Raw genomic sequence first — 19622 nt, forward strand, 5'->3', positions numbered from 1 at the left:
AGTAGGTGCTTAAAGGTACAGATAGCCTGGGGGCAGCTGGGTAGCTCAGTGGATTGAGAGCCAGCCCTAGAGATAGACCTCAGACACTTCCCAGCTGTGTGACCCTGGGCAAGTCACTTAACCCCCATTGCCTAGCCATTGCCACTCTTCTGCCTTGGAATTAATACTCAGTATTGATTTCAAGATGGAAGGTAAAGGATTAAAAAAAAAAGGTACATATAGCCTGTAAGATATACATAGATCATTTTCTTCTTCCCCTTCCTTTTCTGTATAAAGCTTTTTTTTTTTATTAGTTATGAAAGCTTCCAAGCAAATATGTTCTTATTAACCCTTGTTAAATTTATTCTGTTCTTGAAGTCAATCATGCTTCTCTTTCAACCAGGGTCTAGAAATCCAAATCTTGTCTTAAGACATACCTTTAATTTATTTAAAAATTTATTTAAAATTGTTTTTTCTTTTATTAAAATTTTTTCCATATTTTCTTCCTTTCCTCATCCCTCCCCACTCCCAGAGTTGACAATTAATTCCACTAGATTATATATATGCATATGTATGTATATATATAATCACTCAAACCTATTATTATTCATTTTTGTAAAAGAGTAATCCTTTAAAACCAAAACCTCAAATCACATACCTATACAAACAAATGATAAATCATATGTTTTCCTCTGGATTTCTACTCCCACAGTTCTTTCTCTAGATGTGAATAGCATTCTTTCCCATAAGTTCCACAGAATTGTCTGGGATCATTGAATTGCTATTAGTGGAAGTCTATTACACTTGATCATTCCACAACATTCCACTTTCTCTGTACAATATTCTTCTGGTTCTGCTTATTTCACTGTGCATCAGTTCATGGAAGTCTTTCCAGTTCTTATAGAAATCCATCAGTTCATCATTCCTTAGAGCACAATAGTATTCATTACCATTATATACCACAATTTGTTCAGTCATTCCCCAATTGAGGGACACCCTCTCATAGACATAGCTTTTTAAACCAGTTATTTACTTCCTATATTTGCTCTTCTCTTTGGTAACTATTAACTAATAATTTACTTTACAGATTTCCCTTTCCCTTTTCTACCTATTGCCTTTTAACACTGTGGATGGCTACTCCAGTTTCTATAACTTCTGAACCCACTCCACTGTGGATTGTTTCTCATGAACAATTTTGGAAGTATATTTTATTAGCCTTTAGCAAAGGCATTTATGAAGATGGAAGAGTAAGAAGAGTTACTATAACCCTCTGCCCCCTACTCCAGCCTAGGTTGTACTCTTCCAACAAATACAGTGTCTCTGGACGACTGCTACAGTGATAGCAAAATGATACTTGCTGACGATATACGCAAATGGTAACTCTGATACTTCTGGAGCTTTTTGGCTTAAAAGTCTTTTATTTCTTTATAGAGTTCTTATACATCCTCCTTTTAAACATTGCATCTTTCCTGGGAGAGTCACTCATCCGGGCTTTCAGGATCTGCTCCTCTCCTGAAGGATGCACTTATTAAGTGCCTATACATATATACTAGGCAATATGCTAAGCACTTTAAAGAAATATTATCTCATTTAATTCTTATAGCAACCGAGTGAGGGAGGTGCTGTTATGATCTTCATTGTAGAGTCGAGGGATCAGGCAAACAGAGGCTAAGTGACTTTCCCAAGGTTGCATAGCTAGTGTCTGGGGATGAATTTGAACTCGAGTTTTCCTGAGCCCAAGTACAGCATTTTGTCCACTGTGCCATCTAGGTAGATGCCACTCTTCTCTATAGTGAGGGGTTACTTTCCTTGCTTTTTCCTTAGGTAACTGTATCTTTACAGCCATGTCTGTCCTGGGGTATGTTTTTGATCTTGGTTGAATACATTCTGTCCTACTGGTGTAGTAGCTTTGATATTTTATCCACTGGGGGCCACGGAGGTCAAAATGAAGAGGAAGTGTCTTTATTCTCCCCCATAGATCTCTCCTTCATGAAGTATTCTTGAGACTGAACTCCTCTAACTCTTTAATTTTTTTTAAACCCTTACCTTCTCTCTTAGAATACATACTAAGTAATAGTTCCAAGGCAGAAGGGTAGCAAGAAACAGGCAATTGGGGTTAAGTGACTTGTCCCAAGTCACATAGGTAGGAAGTGTTGGAGGTCAGATTTGAACTCAGGACCTCCTATCCCCAGGCCTGGCTCTCTTTCTGTCCATTCAGTCACCTAGTTGGCTCTGACTCCTCCAACTCCTAAACTGGAACTGCTGAAATTTACTCATTTATTCAAAACCCCTTGATGTGTGGCTAGCTTATTGGCTCAGCCAATCTCTGATGTTCTCCACTTGACCCAATCAAAGAAGTTTGGACCTCATAAAGGGATCCCAAGATGTAGACACATTCAGACCTTATAATTTGTGATTACATCAGCTGAAATGGAAGTATACTTTATTAACCTTTAGCAAAGGCATTTACTAAGAAGGAAGAATAAGGAGAGTAGTGGAGGAAGACAAGAAATCATATCCCCTTTACTTATTTCTATTTTATTTTTAACATTGAGGTTATTTTATTAAACTTTTAAAAAGAAAAGAGAGGTACAGATTTGAGGAATGATGTGGTTTCTCCTACTGGTAATAAAGTTCCAGGTTTATTCCATCATGGATCTCATAGTTCCCCAGAGATATGGTCCTTGAATATTGTGTACCACCTCTTTGGGATAATCTTGTTCTGAAAGGTTCCTATCTGAACTGCGATTAGGTCTCCTCTTTAGGTGTCAGTGTTGTACTCCATATTGGCCTTCTTGCCCAGCTGGTCATTACGCACAACCTCAATCATGGTTTCTAGACACCCCCCAGATGGAAGGCCTCCAGTTGCTGTAGTTCTTGCCTTAACTTTGTATGCCCCTCTTCTCTTGTAGTACCATCTATGCCTTGCACAATAGTGGATACTTCACAAATGTTTATCACTAGGAGGAGATGAATGTATGATAGAATTAGGTTAGTGTTAGGCTAGTTCTATTTGATTCTTTCCTGACTTGGAGAGAATAAGGGAATTGTTAACCTCTTTTTTTTTTTTAATTTAATTTTTAAAGATTTTCCATGGTTCCATGATTCATGTTTTTTCCCTCCCCTCATCTCAGCCCCCTTCTGGAGTTGATAAGCAATTCCACTGGGTCATACATACATATACACATTATATATGTATATATATATATACATATATAATCACTTGAATTCATTTCCATATTATTCACTTTTGGAAAAGAGCAGTCCTTTAAAACTAAAACCCTAAATCCTATATCCATATAAACAAGTGATAAATCATATGTTTTCTTCTGGATTTCTATGCCCACAGTTCTTTCTCTAGATGTGGATAGCATCTTTCTCATAATTCCCCCAGAATTGTCCTGGATCATTGCATTGCTCTTAGTAGAGAAGTCCATTACATTTGATCATTCTTCAATGTTATAGTCTCTGTGTATAATGTTCTCCTGGTTCTGCTTATTTAAATGCACATCAGTTCTTATGTCTTTCCAGTTTTTATAGAAATCCATCAATTCATCATTTCTTGTAGTACAATAGTATTCCATCACTGTCATATGCCACAATTTGTTTATCCACTCCCCAATCGAGGGTCATCCCTTCATTTTCCAATTGTTAATCTCTTTTCAACATATTCCTTTACAAATTTGTAAAATCCTGTAAAATTGAGAGTATGATGGTGATAGACTATTGTGCTATAAGAAATGATGAACAGGATGGTTTTGGAAAAAGCTGTAAAGGACTACATGAACTGATGAAGAGTGAAATAAGTAGAACCAGGAAAACATTCTACACAGTCACACAGCAATATTGTAATTTGATCAATTGTATAAGACTTAGCTATTCTCATCAATTCAATGATCCAGGACAATTCTGAAGGACTTAAGACAAAGAATGTTGTCCAATGCCAGAGAAAGAACTGCTGGGCATCAGACTACAGATCAAAGATTATATTTCTCACTTTATTTTTGTTTTGGGATTTTACTGTTATATCAGTATTCTCATACAACAGTGATCAATATGGAAGTATGTTTTGCATGATAATACATGTATAACACAGATGAAATTGCTTACCATCTTTGGGAGGGGAGAATGAAGAGAGAGAGAGAGAGAGAGAGAGAGAGAGAGAGAGAGAGAGAGAGAGAGAGAGAGAGAGAGAGAGAGAGAGAGATTTGGATCTTATAATTTTGGAAAATGTATGTTGAAAGTTATTATTACATGTAGTTGGGAAAATAAAATATTTAAAAAATGAATAAATTGAGAGCAGATGGAGGGTAGGTTAAGAGACAAAGAGTGAGTCTGAACTTTTCTGAGGATTTCAGAAAGGGCCAGAAAAGTGGAGGACACCCTCATCATTCTTTTGTCATCCTTTTAATTAGTTAACATTTATTAAGTACATAGTATATGCCACACACTATGATGCCAAGGAAGCCAAGATCCAGAAATGAGGAGGGAGAGCATTCCAGGTATTGAGAATACTCAAGATAAAGGCCCATAGATGGAGGGTCACATGTGAAGAAGAGCAAGGTCAGTGTCACTGGATGGTAGAGTATGCAGAAGGGTATAAGGATACAAAAAACTGGAAAGGTAGGAGGGATACAGGTTGTGAAAGGCCAAGAGGAAGATTTATATTTATATTTTATATCTATAGAAATATACATCTCTATATTTTTATATCCCAGAGGTAGTAGGGAGCAATTGAAGTTTATTGAGTACTCAACTATGACAGTTGAGTAGAAAATGCATTAAAGACTTCAGTCAGGGAAATTAGATACATTACAAGACTAAGATGTTTTTCAGTTGTTCAAAAGGTGTTAAAGGTCTGGGTGAATGGAGAGAAAGGGATATACTCAGTGGTAGCTTAGTAGTTCTCATTATTTCTGTTTCAGAAGATATGTCGAGTACCAAAAAGGGTAAGTATCAAATGAATTTTTTCCATAAAGAATAATGTAAATTGAATTAATCCATTCCAGATACCCAGAAAACCCAGATTTTATAAGGCATTATATGCTTTAATAGAGTTGTATTTTACTAAATAAAGATGAATAATACATAGACATAAAAATAATAATTAGATTAAGTAAAATAACTTTAACTTAACTTTACCTGTTTTGAGAGGAGTTCATGGCCTAAGGTTATGGTGGGGAGGAGAAACGTTATTGTCTGGAAGAGATGTCTCCTTCCATAATATCGGAGGGCACCTGCCCTTCTGGAGTTCTTTGTCTTTTCTGTCCTTTATATCCACTGAACCCTGCTTGAGATTTACCAGATATAAGCTCCAATGATGTTTGTTTTTGTCTGTGTTTCAAAATTCCTCCAACGTGGGAAATGGTCTAGTCATTTGACAAATGTACAATTCAGCTTGTCAAAGGCTTATCAGGGTGATATTTTTCAACAAAGTTTTGCACTTCTACCCATTTTGCACATATTTTCTTGATTAATGGAGCAGGGATATCCTCCTTTGCCTCCTCCTCACCTCTCTCCGAGCCATTAGCTATTGGAGCTCCCTTTGAAGTTCCAGCTCCTCAGTGTTGAGCTCTTCTTTATACTCCTGAACAAACTCTCCACATCATTACCCCTGAACTCCATAACTACAGGCTGGTCCAGAGTCACAATATCCTCCACAATTGGTGTAGGCTCCGTCTCAAAGCCTTCAAAGCCTCTTTGAGTTACAGCTTTTGGCCATAATTGCCTCCAGACAGAATTCATAGTCTTGTAAGAGACTTCTTCCCCAGACTTTATCAACAAGATGAAAGCAGTCGAGGATATTGAAATGATTCTTCCAGAATTCATGCAGAATCAACTCTGAGATTTAAAAAAAAATCTGAAAAATTCTCAAGAGCCACACCAAGTGAACACAAGATCAGATGGGGTTCTGCAGTGCGAGAGAGCTATGCTGAGACGTTGTTTCAGCTGCAGTGGCCAGACGCTCCCTAAGATCATGATGTCAACAAGTTCTAGTAAGTGTGTGGAGACCTGGACAATTTTTTCTCAACAAAATGTGTCCAATACCAAACTCAGTGACTTCTGAAACCATCAAGTACCAAGGTTTGACTACATGAGAGATGGAAAGATAGAAATGTTAAGACTTGGCCACAAATTGGATGTATAGAGTCATTGAGAGAGAGAAATGACAACAAAGTTGTGAACCTGAGTGATTGGGAGATGGTGGTGCCCTCAACACTAATAGGGGAGTTTGGAAGAGTGGAATGCTTTTGAGGAAAGGCAATGTTCTGTTGTGGATGTATTGAATTTGATATGCCCCCAGGATATTCACTTTGAGATATCCAAAAGCAATGTATGATATGAGAGTGGAGATCAGAATAGGGGGGAGGCTAGGACTGGATAAATAGATCTGAGAATAATTTGTATAAAGATCCTAATTGGACCTTCTTCACCAAGAAGAGAATAGAGAGAGAGAAGAAAAGAGGACCAAGGATAGGTGCTTGAGGAACATCCAGCCTTTGCTTCTTTTTAAAATTTTTAATTTAAAAAATTATTTAGAATATTTTTCCATGGTTACAAGATTAGGCTTTGCTTCTTAACTTTCAGACTTCATCATCATGTTCTTCACACTTCTCCCCCACCACTGCTTTTAGGCTCCTCTTTAGATGTTGTCTTCCCCCATTAGAATGTAAGTTCCTTGAGGGTAGGGGCCATCTTTGGATCCCCTGCATTTAGCACAGTGCCTGGTACATAGTAAGATGTTTGTTGACTCGCTGACTGAGCTGAGGAGACTAAGAAGAATTTGCCAGAAGGATAAAGGGAGAACCAGCAGAAAACGTTGTTAAGAAAACCCAGAGAAGAGAGAGTATCAAGGAGAAAAGGGTAATGGTGTCAGAGGTTGCACAGAGTTCAAGAATGAGGACTAAGAGAAGGTCATGATATGGTAATTGAGTTAATTGATCAGGAGCAGCTGGGTAGCTCAGTGGATTGAGAGCCAGGCCTAGAAATGGGAGGTCCTGGGTTCAAATTTGACCTCAGACACTTCTTAACTGTGTGACCCTGAGCAGGCCATTTAATCCTCATTGCCTAGCCCTTACCACTCTTCTGCCTTGGAACTAATACAAGGTATTGATTCTAAGATGGAAGGTGAGGGTTAAAAAAAGTCATTGGTAACTTAGAGAAGATGGTTTCAGGTTAATGATGACATCAGAAACCAGATGTCATCTCTTTTCCTTCCAAGCTCATTCTCAATTCCTCACTAATCCAAAAATCTCATTCTCATTTCCAAGTTTTCTTCCATCCTATATATCTTTTCCTAGTTGGCACAGTGAATGAATAGACTTTTGGGCCTAGAGTCAGGGAGACCTGAGTTCAAATCCAGCCTCAGATACTTAGTAGCTATGTAACGTTGGGCAAATTATTTGATCTCTGCTGTCTATTTTCCTAGCTTTAAAATGAGGACCATAATAGCATCTATCTCCCAATGTCATGTGAGGATTAAATAAGATAATATTTGTAAAAAGTTCCTGGTGTGGGAGCAGCTGGGTAGCTCAGTGGATTGAGAGCCAGGCCTAGAGATGGGAGGTCCTGGGTTCAAATGTGACCTCAGATATTTCCTAGCTGGGTGACCCTGGGCAAGTCACTTAACCCCCATTGCCTAACCCTTACCACTCTTCTTCCTTGGAGCCAATACACAGTATTGATTCCAAGATCAAAGGTAAGGGTTTAAAAAAAAGTGCCTAATAAAAAAAAGTGCATAATATATGCATATTCCTTCTCTCCCTCCCTGTTCCACCAAGTTCTCCTTTTTCATTCAAGGAGAAACCATAGGAATATGAGTATTCCTAATGATAATATTCCTAACAATTTCTTGGTCTTTCCCTGCCATAACATATAAATCCCAAGATCTTCAATTACACAATCTGCAATGACTTTTGGCTTCCACCTAATACTCTAAAACTTTCCTTGAATAAAGAACCTATATACACAGTCAGTGCTTGTCCCATCATTATTGTTGTTTTTAATATTATAGTGATCCCAATGGATTCCCCAACCCCCTTGGCTCTCTTAGATTGTAAGACCCTAGAAAATAGAGACCGTGGACTCTTGTCTTCCATCTTTACAACAACCTATCCCAAGAGGCACTTTAACACATGATTCTGATGTTGCAAATTCAGGTAGGGGTAGGTAGAGAGGATGACCTATAGGAAAAGAGAAACAAAGAAAGAGATGATGACATATGCTTTGTAGACACATGTAGATCCACCAGGGAGAGCTTCCCTTCCTCAAGGTAAGAATATCAGCAAGTGGGCTCATCTACAAGAGGGTATGTACATGCATAAAGGCACAGATGCAGAGACAGACACACACACACACATACAGACAGACAAACAGACAGACACACACACATACACACTCCATGCTGGGAAATCACTCATGTGGAGGTAGTTGGTTGGTGGCTGTGGGAAGGAGGGGGTGGGCAGGAGGGCGGAATGTGGGTTGGGCAAAGTTTAGAATTACAGTGCAGCAGAGGCGTTCTCAACCCATACTTTAAATAGCCAGCACCTTCCCCTTTGGATTCTTCTTCTCCCCCTTAGCTGGACCTCTGGCAGCTTCTTCCTTAAGGTCTGTAACATTTCCTTATTTGTTTCTCTCTCTCTCTCTCTCTCTCTCTCTCTCTCTCTCTCTCTCTCAATTCTTGAGTTATCCAAATTCAAATTTTTCTTCTTAAAAAAAAAGAGGTAGAAAAATAATTTGTAGGAATGTGTATGAAAATATATGATTATATGATGTCCCCTTCCTTCCTCCAAGTGTGTTTTCCCCTCAGTTATATATTCTTTCCTGTCACCTTTCCATGACTGCTTGATTTGGGGGCAATGTGATTTGGTAGAAAAGAACCCCAAAGTGCGCTGAAGGCACCTAAGTTCTTTCATCAAGTGACTAAAGGTTGTCTGATTCTTGGCTCTAAGGTTCTGTTCTCCTCTAGGAAATGGAGCAATGATTGGCTTTTGGGGGGAGTGAGAGTTTCAGAAAATCTCTGCAGCAAATCATCTTTAGAGATCCCTAATGGGATGGTTTTATTGAAGAGAAGCTAGATAAGTGGAGATTAAAGAAAGAACTAGCAAGTGGTGAAAATAGTGCTTTTTTCTGTTCCTGAGAAAAGTCCAAGGAACCAGCCAAAAGAACTTTCATACACTGGTATCTAAATAGAACCAAAGTACTTTGTGGCACCATTCCTTCCTTCCTCATCTTCCCACAATTACTTGAACCCCTTCCTTTTTATCTCTAAGCTGTGTTGACTACCAAGCATGGCTCTTGTCTCCATCCAGATGAACCTGCCAGCTTCCTTGGTCCTGCTAGTAGGTCAGTATACTGTTGGGCCAGCAGAGATACTGGAAGGCCTCTGGGGTGTAAAAACCTGTGTATTGTCTCCTTTCTCCTGCTCCCTCTTTCTTAGAGGTAGGGCAGAATTAATAGACTTTTCAGTTGGTACTTGTGCTAGGGACCCTCCAGTATATACTCATCATAGAGTTGGGCCTGGAGAAAAGGACATTTCTAAGTGGTCTATCTTTAGCAAAGATGTGGTGGAGAAATGGAATAATACACATTTTTTTTCTATGCCTCAGAAACCATTAGGTCCTTATAGCCTTTAGAAAACAAAAAAGGAACTAGGAATCAACTATTCCTTAAATATAGCTAATGTGGAGGATCTCAAATTCTTTTCATTCAGAAAGTGATCATGTCCTTCTCCCCCTTATTTCCCAATAATACCCTTTTTTCTCTTACATATTCATCTCTTTCCATACCCCATCCCATAGAGGGAAAAAAGACTGGACTTTCCATCACTTTTAACATAACCCTTATTATGTTCAGAGCATTGACTTTTAGAAGCTGTGATCTCCTCTGGTTTCTTTCTTCTCATTGGGCAAGGATTAGAGAAACACAACATTGGAATACTCCATGTTAATAAGGGCAAGACCCTCTCTTGTTCAAGGCATAAGATCATGAAATAACAGAGTTTCAGAGTTGGCTAAGACCTCAGTAAGAGTCTGTCCCTAAATGAAGATCCCCCTCTACAACATACCTGACAAATGGTCATCCAGCCTCTGTTTGAAGACCTTCAGTGAAAGGGAACCTACAAACTACTGAGTCAGCCCAGTCAACTTCTGGACAGCTCTGGTGGTTAGAAAGTCTTTTTCTAACATGAATTTTAAATCTATCCCTGTGCAATTTGAATCTATCCTTCTGATGTCCTGCTTTCTGGGGCCAACCAGAACAAATGTAATAACTCTAATAAGAAGAATAATTTTTATAGCACTTTAAATTTTGTAAAGCACTGTACAAATACTATCTCATTTGATTCTTATAACAGCTTTGTGGGGAAGGTACTATTATTATTTGCATCTTACAAATGAGAAAGCTGAGGTTGGGAAGTTAAGTGACTTGTCGAGGGTCATACAGGTAGTCAATGCCTGAAGTGGGATTTGGACTTAGTTCTTCCTGGCATTCTTACCCACTGTGGCACCCACTTGCTGTCCACATGACAAATGACACTTCATGTACTTGAAGAATGCTATCATGTTCCCTTGCTCAAGCCTTCTCTTCTCTAGGTTAAAATCCTTTAAAAACAATTCTTTGGGGGGCAACCAGGTGGCTCAATGGATAGAAAGCCAGACCCAGAGGTGGGAGGTCCTGGGTTCAAATATGACCTCAGACACTTCCTAGCTGTGAGACCCTGGGCAAGTCGCTTAATCCCTATCGCCTAACCGTTATTCTTCTTTGGAACTAATACCCAGTATTGATTCTAAGACAGAAGTTAAGAGTTTAAAAAGAAACCCCAAAACAATTCTTTTATAGCAGAATCTTTAAGTCCTTCATTATCCTGTTTACTTGCCTCCGGATGCTATTTATCTTATCAATGGCCTTTGTAGAATATAGCTTCCAGAATGAAATACATCAATGCTACCACAACTCTCGATTTTACAAGATCTGAAGCCATTACATACAAATCAGGCTAATTGCTGCATTGAAAGTAGAACCTAGACAACTTCTCACATGACCCTTTCACCTTCGCATGCCCTATATAATCCATGTGAATCTGTTAGGAACTCAGCCTTGGCTTGTGGGATTAACAAATGCCTTCTAACAGGAAGGAAGGGTTAACAGGATAGAGAATCTGGGAGTGTAGACTGAGTTGCTCTCAGCAAATGGAGCATTTAGATTTTTCCTAGTAGAAGATGCTATAGAAGAAGTGGGCCAGGGTACCAATGAGGTAGAATTTTCTTTGTTTCTCTCTCTCTCTCTCTCTCTCTCTCTCTCTCTCTCTCTCTCTCTCTCTCTCTCTCTCTCTCTCTCTCTCTCTCCTTATTTGTTTGTTTTCTTTCTATCTATCTATCTTTTTTCTTTCCTTCTTTCTCTCATTTTTCTCTTTCTTTCTCTTTCTTTCTTTCCTTCTTTCTTTCTCTCTCTCTCTTTCTTTCCTTCTTTCTTTCCTTCTTCCTTCCTTCCTTCCTTCCTTCCTTCCTTCCTTCCTTCCTTCCTTCCTTCCTTCCTTCCTTCCTTCCTTCCTTCCTTCCTTCCTTCCTTCCTTCCTTCCTTCCTTCCTTCCTTCCTTCCTTCCTTCCTTCCTTTCTTTCTTTCTTTCTTCCTTCCTTCCTTTCTTTCTTCCTTTCTTTCTTTCTTTCTTTCTTTCTTTCTTTCTTTCTTTCTTTCTTTCTTTCTTTCTTTCTTTCTTTCTTTCTTTCTTTCTTTCTTTCTTTCTTTCTTTCTTTCTTTCTTTCTTTCTTTCTTTCTTTCTTTCTTTCTTTCTTTCTTTCTTTCTTTCTTTCTTTCTTTCTTTCTTTCTTTCTTTCTTTCTTTCTTTCTTTCTTTCTTTCTTTCTTTCTTTCTTCCTTCCTTCCTTCCTTCCTTCCTTCCTTCCTTCCTTCCTTCCTTCCTTCCTTCCTTCCTTCCTTTCTTCCTTTCTTTCTTTCTTTCTTTCTTTCTTTCTTTCTTTCTTTCTTTCTTTCTTTCTTTCTTTCTTTCTTTCTTTCTTTCTTTCTTTCTTTCTTTCTTTCTTTCTTTCTTTCTTTCTTTCTTTCTTTCTTTCTTTCTTTCTTTCTTTCTTTCTTTCTTTCTTTCTTTCTTTCTTTCTTTCTTTCTCTCTTTCTCTCTTTCTCTCTCTCTGTCTCTCTCTCCTCCCCTCTCTCATTTGCATCTGCACTTGAGGGAGTAGGAGAGGTTTCATTTCTAGGAGTCCTATCAATAATAAGACTTCCCATCTCTGTTTCAGGTGGGATGGATAACAGGGTCCCTGGTGCAACCAGCAATGGAAAGACAATACCAACTTATTCAGTCGTGGAAAAGGAGAAAGAGGAGGAAGAAGAGGAGGGCACTCTAGAGCGGGGTCACTGGAACAATAAGTTGGAATATGTGTTGTCTGTAGCAGGGGAAATCATTGGGCTGGGCAATGTCTGGAGGTTCCCTTATCTCTGCTACAAGAATGGGGGAGGTGAGCACCCTCTGTTAGAAGAGATTGTTTCTACCTCTTGTATTCTATGATTCCTCAGGTGTTCCAAGGCTTGAGAATCCTTGTACTTTTCTTTGTATCTTTCCTTGAACTACTGATCCACTTCCAATATCACAACCTTTGAACCTGGGGGCTCTTGCTTGCTTGAGATAACCACCCAAAATCAGGGGGTGGGGAGTGTTGTCCTTGACTCTGATTTTCTAGGGTGTCTGTGTTGGCTGTGTATTTCTCCTCCTCAGAGCTGTAACTAGGTCAAGATGACTGGAGCTTTGTCCTTAGCTGATGAAATTTAGAGGAACTGAAGAACACAGCACTCAACTCTTCAGAAACATAGGAATAACTAATTTTAATATTTTTCTTCTATCTGAAACAAACTTGTGATTTTTTTGATAGAGGGAACTCTTATCGAGGAAACTATTAATGCAGCTGGGGATGGACAATTTAGAAGTTGCCCAGGGCATTTTGAGGTTAAGTGGCTTGGCTAGTTTCATATAATCAATATATGTCAAAGGTAGATTTGAATGCAGGTCTTTCTGATTCCGAGGCTGGCCCAATCTACCACATTTGATGTTGCCTCTCTGCATTTAGCAATAGTAATTAAAGGAGACTGAGGAATTGTGGTCTTTTACGACATCTGTGGTGTCTTGGGGCATTCTCTTCAACTAAATGATATGGCTCTGCACTTCCCCCTTTAAACAGCAACAATGACTTTTCAATGTTTTAGCAATCACTTTTGTTATCATATATATAGCAATGATTTCTAGGAAAAAAACAAAATCTTTACAGTCTCTCATTTAACAAAGAAAAACTATTAGGCATTTGATATGGTGGACACATTTGATAAAGGTATATAATATCTGGAGCTAGTCGTCTCCCATTTCACTGCTGTGAGAAGGGACATATATTGTATCATTTGTTCCTCCCATTACTCATAGTTTAGCTTTCTTTTGGTGATTTTTACATTTACATTATCATAGTTTTGGGGGGTTCCATTATATTAATTTGTTTCACTATGTATTGAGTCATACTTTCTTCCTGTTTTCTATATTTTTCATATTCATCATTTCTAATGGCAAAAAACAATTTGATAACATTAATATACTACTTAAAAGGGAGCTATTCTTCAATCAATGAGGTTATTGAGTTTTGTTTTGTTTTTTTGCCCTGCAATCAATGGCATTGGTGTAGTCATATTTTATGTTGGTTTCCCTATTCTTCTGACTTCATTCCATTTCAATTCATATAGTTATTCTTATGCTTTTCTGTGGTTGTCATATCCTTAGTTTCTTATACTATAGAAGAATTTAATTTTATTCATTTTGACATATATTGGACATTCATTTATGTCTTTAATCTCCATGGGGTCTAAGGGTACATATAGTTTAGTTATGTTTCTTACATGATTCCAAATTGATATGCAGAAGGGTTTGACCTATTGACAATTCCACCAACAATCCATTAGTATGCCTTTTAGTATTTAGTATGTCTTTCTATAGCCCTACCAGCATTTGGCTACTCCCAGTTTACTATCTTTGAAGTATGAGATGATTCCTAGAATAGTTTAAAAAAAAACAATTTTCACCTTCTGTCTTAGAATTGGTACAAATGTCAGTCCCAAGGCAGAAGAACTAGGTAATTGGGATTAAGTGACTTGCCAAGGGTCACACAGCTAGGAAGTGTATGAGGCTAGTTTTGAATCCAGGACTTACCTAGCTGCCCACAGCATAGATTTTTAAAAAGTTAATTCAATGCACTTATTTTAAAATGTTTTGATTTAGATATTTTGTTTTCAGATCACCTTCATGTCCTCATGTTTTCCTTCCCTTCTTCTTAGTAAGTCATAATTTGTAACAAAGAATAAAAACAAAGGGGGGGGGAGAAAGTAGTTAAGTAAAACTAACACACACCGGGAATGTAACATTCCATACTCATAGTCTCTGTCTTTTATACAGAGAAGGGAGGAAGGTGTATTTTTCCTTTCCCATTCAGAACCAACTTTGATCATAATTAGTTTTATTTTTTCTTTCCATTATTATAGTTGTGTATATTGTTCTCCTTGTTCTGACTCTTTTCAGGTCATGTGTCTTCTAATATTTCCCTGTATTCTTCATATTCAGTTTCTTATAGCATTGTAATATTTTACAGCATTCATATAACACATTTATTTAGCTCTTTCCTAATTAATGAATATCAAATATGTTTCAAGGAGTTTGCTAATACAAAAAAACAATGCTGCAAATATATTGATGTGTACCTTTCTTTTTATCTTTGACCTCTTTACGTATATATGTCAACCAGTGGAATCTCTTGGTCAAGGAGTAAATGGACAATCTAGTCATATTTCTTGCAACATTCTTAATTGATAACCAGAGTAGTTGTACTAATGCACAACTCCACCAAAACAATATTATTTTCCCTCTTCTCCATACTCCCGACATTAACTATTCCTATTTTTGTTTTATCTTTTTCAGTTTATAGACTGTGATGGGAAACCTCAGAGTTGTTTCAGTGTGCATTTCTCATATTATTAGTCATTTGGAGCACGTTTTCAAATGGTTACTTAGAGTCTATAATCCTTTGGAAAGCTGTTCAGATCATTTACGTATTGGTGAAAGGATTTTGCTTTTATCTGTTAATGTCAGTTCTATATGTATCTTGAATACCAGGTTTTTCTTGATGTTTGATATAAATCCTTTCTCCACTTGACAACTCATCTTCAATCTCCATTGATTTAGATTGTGCAATAACCTAAATTATACATAATCCAAGTGGTCTGTTTTGTCTTTTATCATCTCCCCTGTCCAAAGTTTGGTTAAAAGCTCTCCACCTTTCTGTTCTCCTTCTCAACTCTTCTAGAAATCTGGAATAATGAAAAGGGGTTCCAAGACAGCTCATTTTGACTCCTGCTGCTCATTTTCACGTGATTCCCTAGCTCAAAGAACCCTAAAGGAGATACAAGGACACCCTGGTTGCCTAGCATGCTTAATAGGCTATGCAAATTCACAAGTCACCATGTAGAGGCTAAGAGCGGAAGAATCCAAAGGAAGGCTGGTGGGACCTCCCTAGGTTAAAAATGTCTGGGGAAGGCTTGGATATGGGATAGGAAGAAGTGATAGATGAAATTCAGGAGGACAGAGGGGCTCAAATGCCATTTGGGGATACTTAGAGCCTGGCAGAGCTGCCAGGCTGGATTGACAAAGCCTGTTGCGTTTTTCTTTCTTATAGATTTAGAAGTAGATTGTAGCTAGAACTACTATATGGTATGTATCCCACCTCCAAATCTAGTAAGACTGAAGGTGTGAAAGATGTATAGAGAGGAGACAAGATGGGTAAGAGAGATTATGAATACAGGTGCAGGATGGGGTCAGCCTCTGACGAAATTAGGTATTTTTTTCCAATGCCTTTTGGCTGACTGATCCTTTTGCAAATGGTTTAGAGGTAGACAGAAGCCTCTATTCTTGGAAAATGGCCTCAGGGTCTTAGGTATTTTCCCAGTTGTTTTTTTTTCCCTGAGAAGACATCTTCTGCCATGTTGCTCCCTATACTCAGAGGACTATAATGGCTTTGTAAGGGGGAACCTGGCCTAAGCATCTCAGCTGCCAAAATTGTACAGGGAGTCTGGAGGATTTAATTGGGGCTCAGGATACAGCCTTTGAGATTGAATAACCCTCTTAGTCCCTCACATTGGAGGAAAGAGGATTAGGAGGTGAAGCCGATTTCCTCAAGCCTCCTTGGAATTGGGCAATTTTGGCCTAGGAAGCGGATGAAGAAAGGGGAGGACAGCATGGAATGAACCTGCTTCCTTGGAGAATTTTGACCCAAGTTAGAAAATCCTTCGGATCATGGGGTAGAAACATGGGGACACATTTGGAAAAGTAGGATTTAGGAGTAAAGACTATCCTGAGCCTCCGGGGAAATGGTCTTTAACCCTATCTCCAGAAATTTCTTGCTGAAGTTCCTTAGCCTCCAGATAAAAAGGTTGATCTGATGATGGACTGATAAAAAATGGAGGTCTTTGCTGAGATTTATTCTTAAAAGACTTTGAATAATAGGCAAGCAAGGATAATGGCTTTCTCATTTGGGGGGATGGCCTACTGGTCTTAAAGAACTTGGTTTAACCTACTTGTTTGTCTGTCTTTTATACCCTGGCCAACTGATTTCCTTCTCACATCCAAGTATATCAAGCTCTCCTAGGAAGAGGAGGGATTGTGTGGTATACATGGTACTATGGGAAGTATACAGATCCATTCTTCCTCCTATGATCATCCAGGTCTTTTTCCTAGAAAGAGGGTTGCTTGTGTATGAGAAAAAATGTTGCATTGTTAGATGATTGATAAGCAGTGGAGTGCATGAGCTTTCTTGATTGCCTTTTGTTTCCTTTTGGTCTTTTTGTGTCTCCTGGGAATACTATAGAAATATTCTCAAGAATCACAGAAACTGGTACTCTAGAGTTCTCAAACTCTCTTATACATGAAAGGGCTATGTCTCCTTCTCTAACCTTTTTTGATCTCCCAGGACTTAAAGATTTGCTGCTATGCTAAGAGAAAAAGATGAGTTATAGACTTTAAAAATGTTTTTTCTTGGCAGTAAAGTGGTAAGTATTTGGATGGAGGAGCTATCAGGGAACTGGAAAACTTCAAAAACCACTATTCAAATACTAGACTTCAAATCCCAACTGTGTTTATATGTGTTTATATGGCCATGGGGCTGTGCATCATCAGTTTTCCGGTTTATTTTTTAGTTATACTCAAGTTACTGTCCATATCTATGCCCCTGTGCTCTATCCCAAACCCCTACCCTGATGAAATGGTTACTGATAACTGATACTGATGCTAAGCTTTTTGCATGCTCAACTAAAGAAAACAAAATTATCTGTATACAGAACCTTTAGCTTTTGTGTGCATAGTTGAGAGCAAACAGGGTGGCTCCAGGAATTAAAATGTATTTTTCTACTTTTCTCCCCTTGGTAGAACTATTTTCCATCTTCTTCTCTGACTCCTATTCCCAAAGAGGAAAAAGAATGAGACTCAAATGATCTTAGGACCTTGAAATCACTTGTAAGGGGAAAGGAGAATCCTGGAGAGGAATGACTGATTAGGCTAGAAATAATAATAGCTCATGCTTAGAAGATTACAAAGTTGTGCTTTCTTCATAACAATCCTGTGAGGTGTAACTGGTGCCAATATTTTTATATCCCTTTGACAGATTAGGAAATTGAAACACATTGGGATTGTGGCTTGCCTGAAGTTGTCTAGCAATTAAATATCAGGGATGGGATTCAAATTCTGATCCCTAAATCCCCAAGTCCATTGCTTTTTCTTCTTTTTTTGAAAAATTCTTATCTTTCATCTTAGAATTTAGAATCAATATTGTATATTGGTTCTAAGGCAGAAGAGTGCTATGAACTAGGCAATGGGAGGACTTGACCAGGGTCACACAACTAAGAGTGCCCAATTCCAGATTTGAACCCAGAACCTCCCATCTCTGGGCCAGGCTCTCAATCCACTGAGCTACCTAAGCTGCCCCCCACCCCAATCCATTGCTTTTTTATATGTGTGTATGTCCTTCTACCTAGGAAAGACTGCTTGAAATTTTAGGTTGAGAGGAAAGATGTTTGGTGTAATGTGTGTGGTGGAAGTAAGGTGTGAGTGGGAACCTCACCTCCATCCCTGGGTCCAACTCCACTTGCTTTTAGGGATTATCCAGACAACTTCTGCCTGAAGTGTTTGAAAGGCAGGGAACTTCAGGAAAAAGAAGGACAGGTGCTTCCGCACCTATTGGTCTCTACTCTAGCTTGGTCATTTCTTCTCACTGATTGCCTTGCTCTACCCAGCAGATTTAGACTTTGGCCTTTCCATCACACTGTTGGGCAGCTCTTTCAAGAAGCTAAGAAAGAGGGAGCAGAGCAGGACTGTGAGGTTAAATATTGTCCTGACTTCTTTGGAAAAGAGTCTAGAATGGAAGAACAGGAGAAGGGAAGGGACTGGATGGGGCCAGTAATTCTTTCCCTACCTCAAACTGTTTGAAGGCCCAGGACAATGTGGTTGACCTTATCCAGCAAGGCTGATTGGCATTTTGGGGCACTTGTTTTCCTCTCTGCATCTCTCCCCATTCTGCCCCATCATCCTGGCTTTGATTGATTTGTGGACATATTGCACTTAATTGAAAGTACTTTTTGTTTCTTAATCTTTGGAAAAACAAAAAGCAGGAGTTCTTCCTCCCAGAGTCCTCATTAGGGATGCAGAGTATGAGTTAGAGATTTAGAGCAAAGTAAAAACTATAGAACTCTATCTTTTTGGGACTTTGACCCTTAGTGCTTGTGGTCTTAGAGAACACATGATCTTGGGCTAAATTTCTCTTCTTCCCTAATAGAAAGTTGAATCTGTGATTTTGAAGGCTTAGGGAACTCCCAGGTTAGGAAACTCCTTTCACCAATTCAGGTCAGAGACTTCTTGATATGTAATAGCAGTAAATCAACCAACAAGCATTTTATTTAGTGAGGCTATTATTAAGGCTAGAGATACAAAGAAAGGTAAAAGACTTCCTATTCTCAGGGAACTCATAGTGTGATGGGAAAGACAACATGGAGATAGCTATATACAAACAAGATAGATACAGGGAAAATTGGAGATAACCAATAGAGGGGAGGCACTAGCATTAAGGGGATCAGGAAAAGTTATTGCAGATGGTGGGAATTTGAATCGAAATCTACAGGAAACCATGGAAACGTGGAGGCAGAGATGAGAAGGAAGAGCATCCCAGGTATGGATGACAATAAATGAAAATGCTGGGAGTCAGAAGATGGAGTAACTAGTTCAATGAACAGAAGGTAGCTGATGTTACTATATCTAAGAGTACCTTAGCACTTAGTAATGAGTAAAAAGATTGGAAAAGACAGGAAAGGTTATGGAAGCCTTGGGAGGTTAAATGACTTGCCCAGTGTTACAAAATATGTGTCAGAGGTAGAACTTCAAACCAAGTCTTCCTGATTTTGAGGCTGATTCTCTATTGAGTATATTGTTACATCTTAATAGTATATGGACTACGGGGTAGCTATGTAGCACAGTAGATAGAGCTGTAGGCTTAGAGTTGAGGGGACCTGAGTTCAAATTTTGTCTCAGACAATTTTTAGCTGTGTGACCCTGGGCAAGTC

General features: G+C 38.6%; 1 protein-coding gene and 1 pseudogene across 1 annotated transcript in view; one reads left to right on the forward strand and one right to left on the reverse strand.

The window, feature by feature from the left end:
• Window positions 1-2598: 2598 nt before the first annotated feature.
• Window positions 2599-2809, reverse strand: LOC100619977 (ubiquitin-like protein 5; annotated as a pseudogene).
• A 5688-nt stretch (window positions 2810-8497) lies between these two features.
• Window positions 8498-19622, forward strand: part of SLC6A13 (solute carrier family 6 member 13) — a 43311-nt gene continuing 32186 nt past the window's right edge. The window contains exons 1-2 of the mRNA XM_001366298.4: window positions 8498-8586; window positions 12233-12451. Coding sequence (XP_001366335.1) covers window positions 12238-12451 — 214 coding nt within the window. The 5' untranslated portion in view covers window positions 8498-8586; window positions 12233-12237. The remainder of the gene's footprint in view (window positions 8587-12232; window positions 12452-19622) is intronic.

This window comes from Monodelphis domestica, chromosome 5, assembly GCF_027887165.1.
Source record: "Monodelphis domestica isolate mMonDom1 chromosome 5, mMonDom1.pri, whole genome shotgun sequence".
NCBI lineage: Eukaryota > Metazoa > Chordata > Mammalia > Didelphimorphia > Didelphidae > Monodelphis > Monodelphis domestica.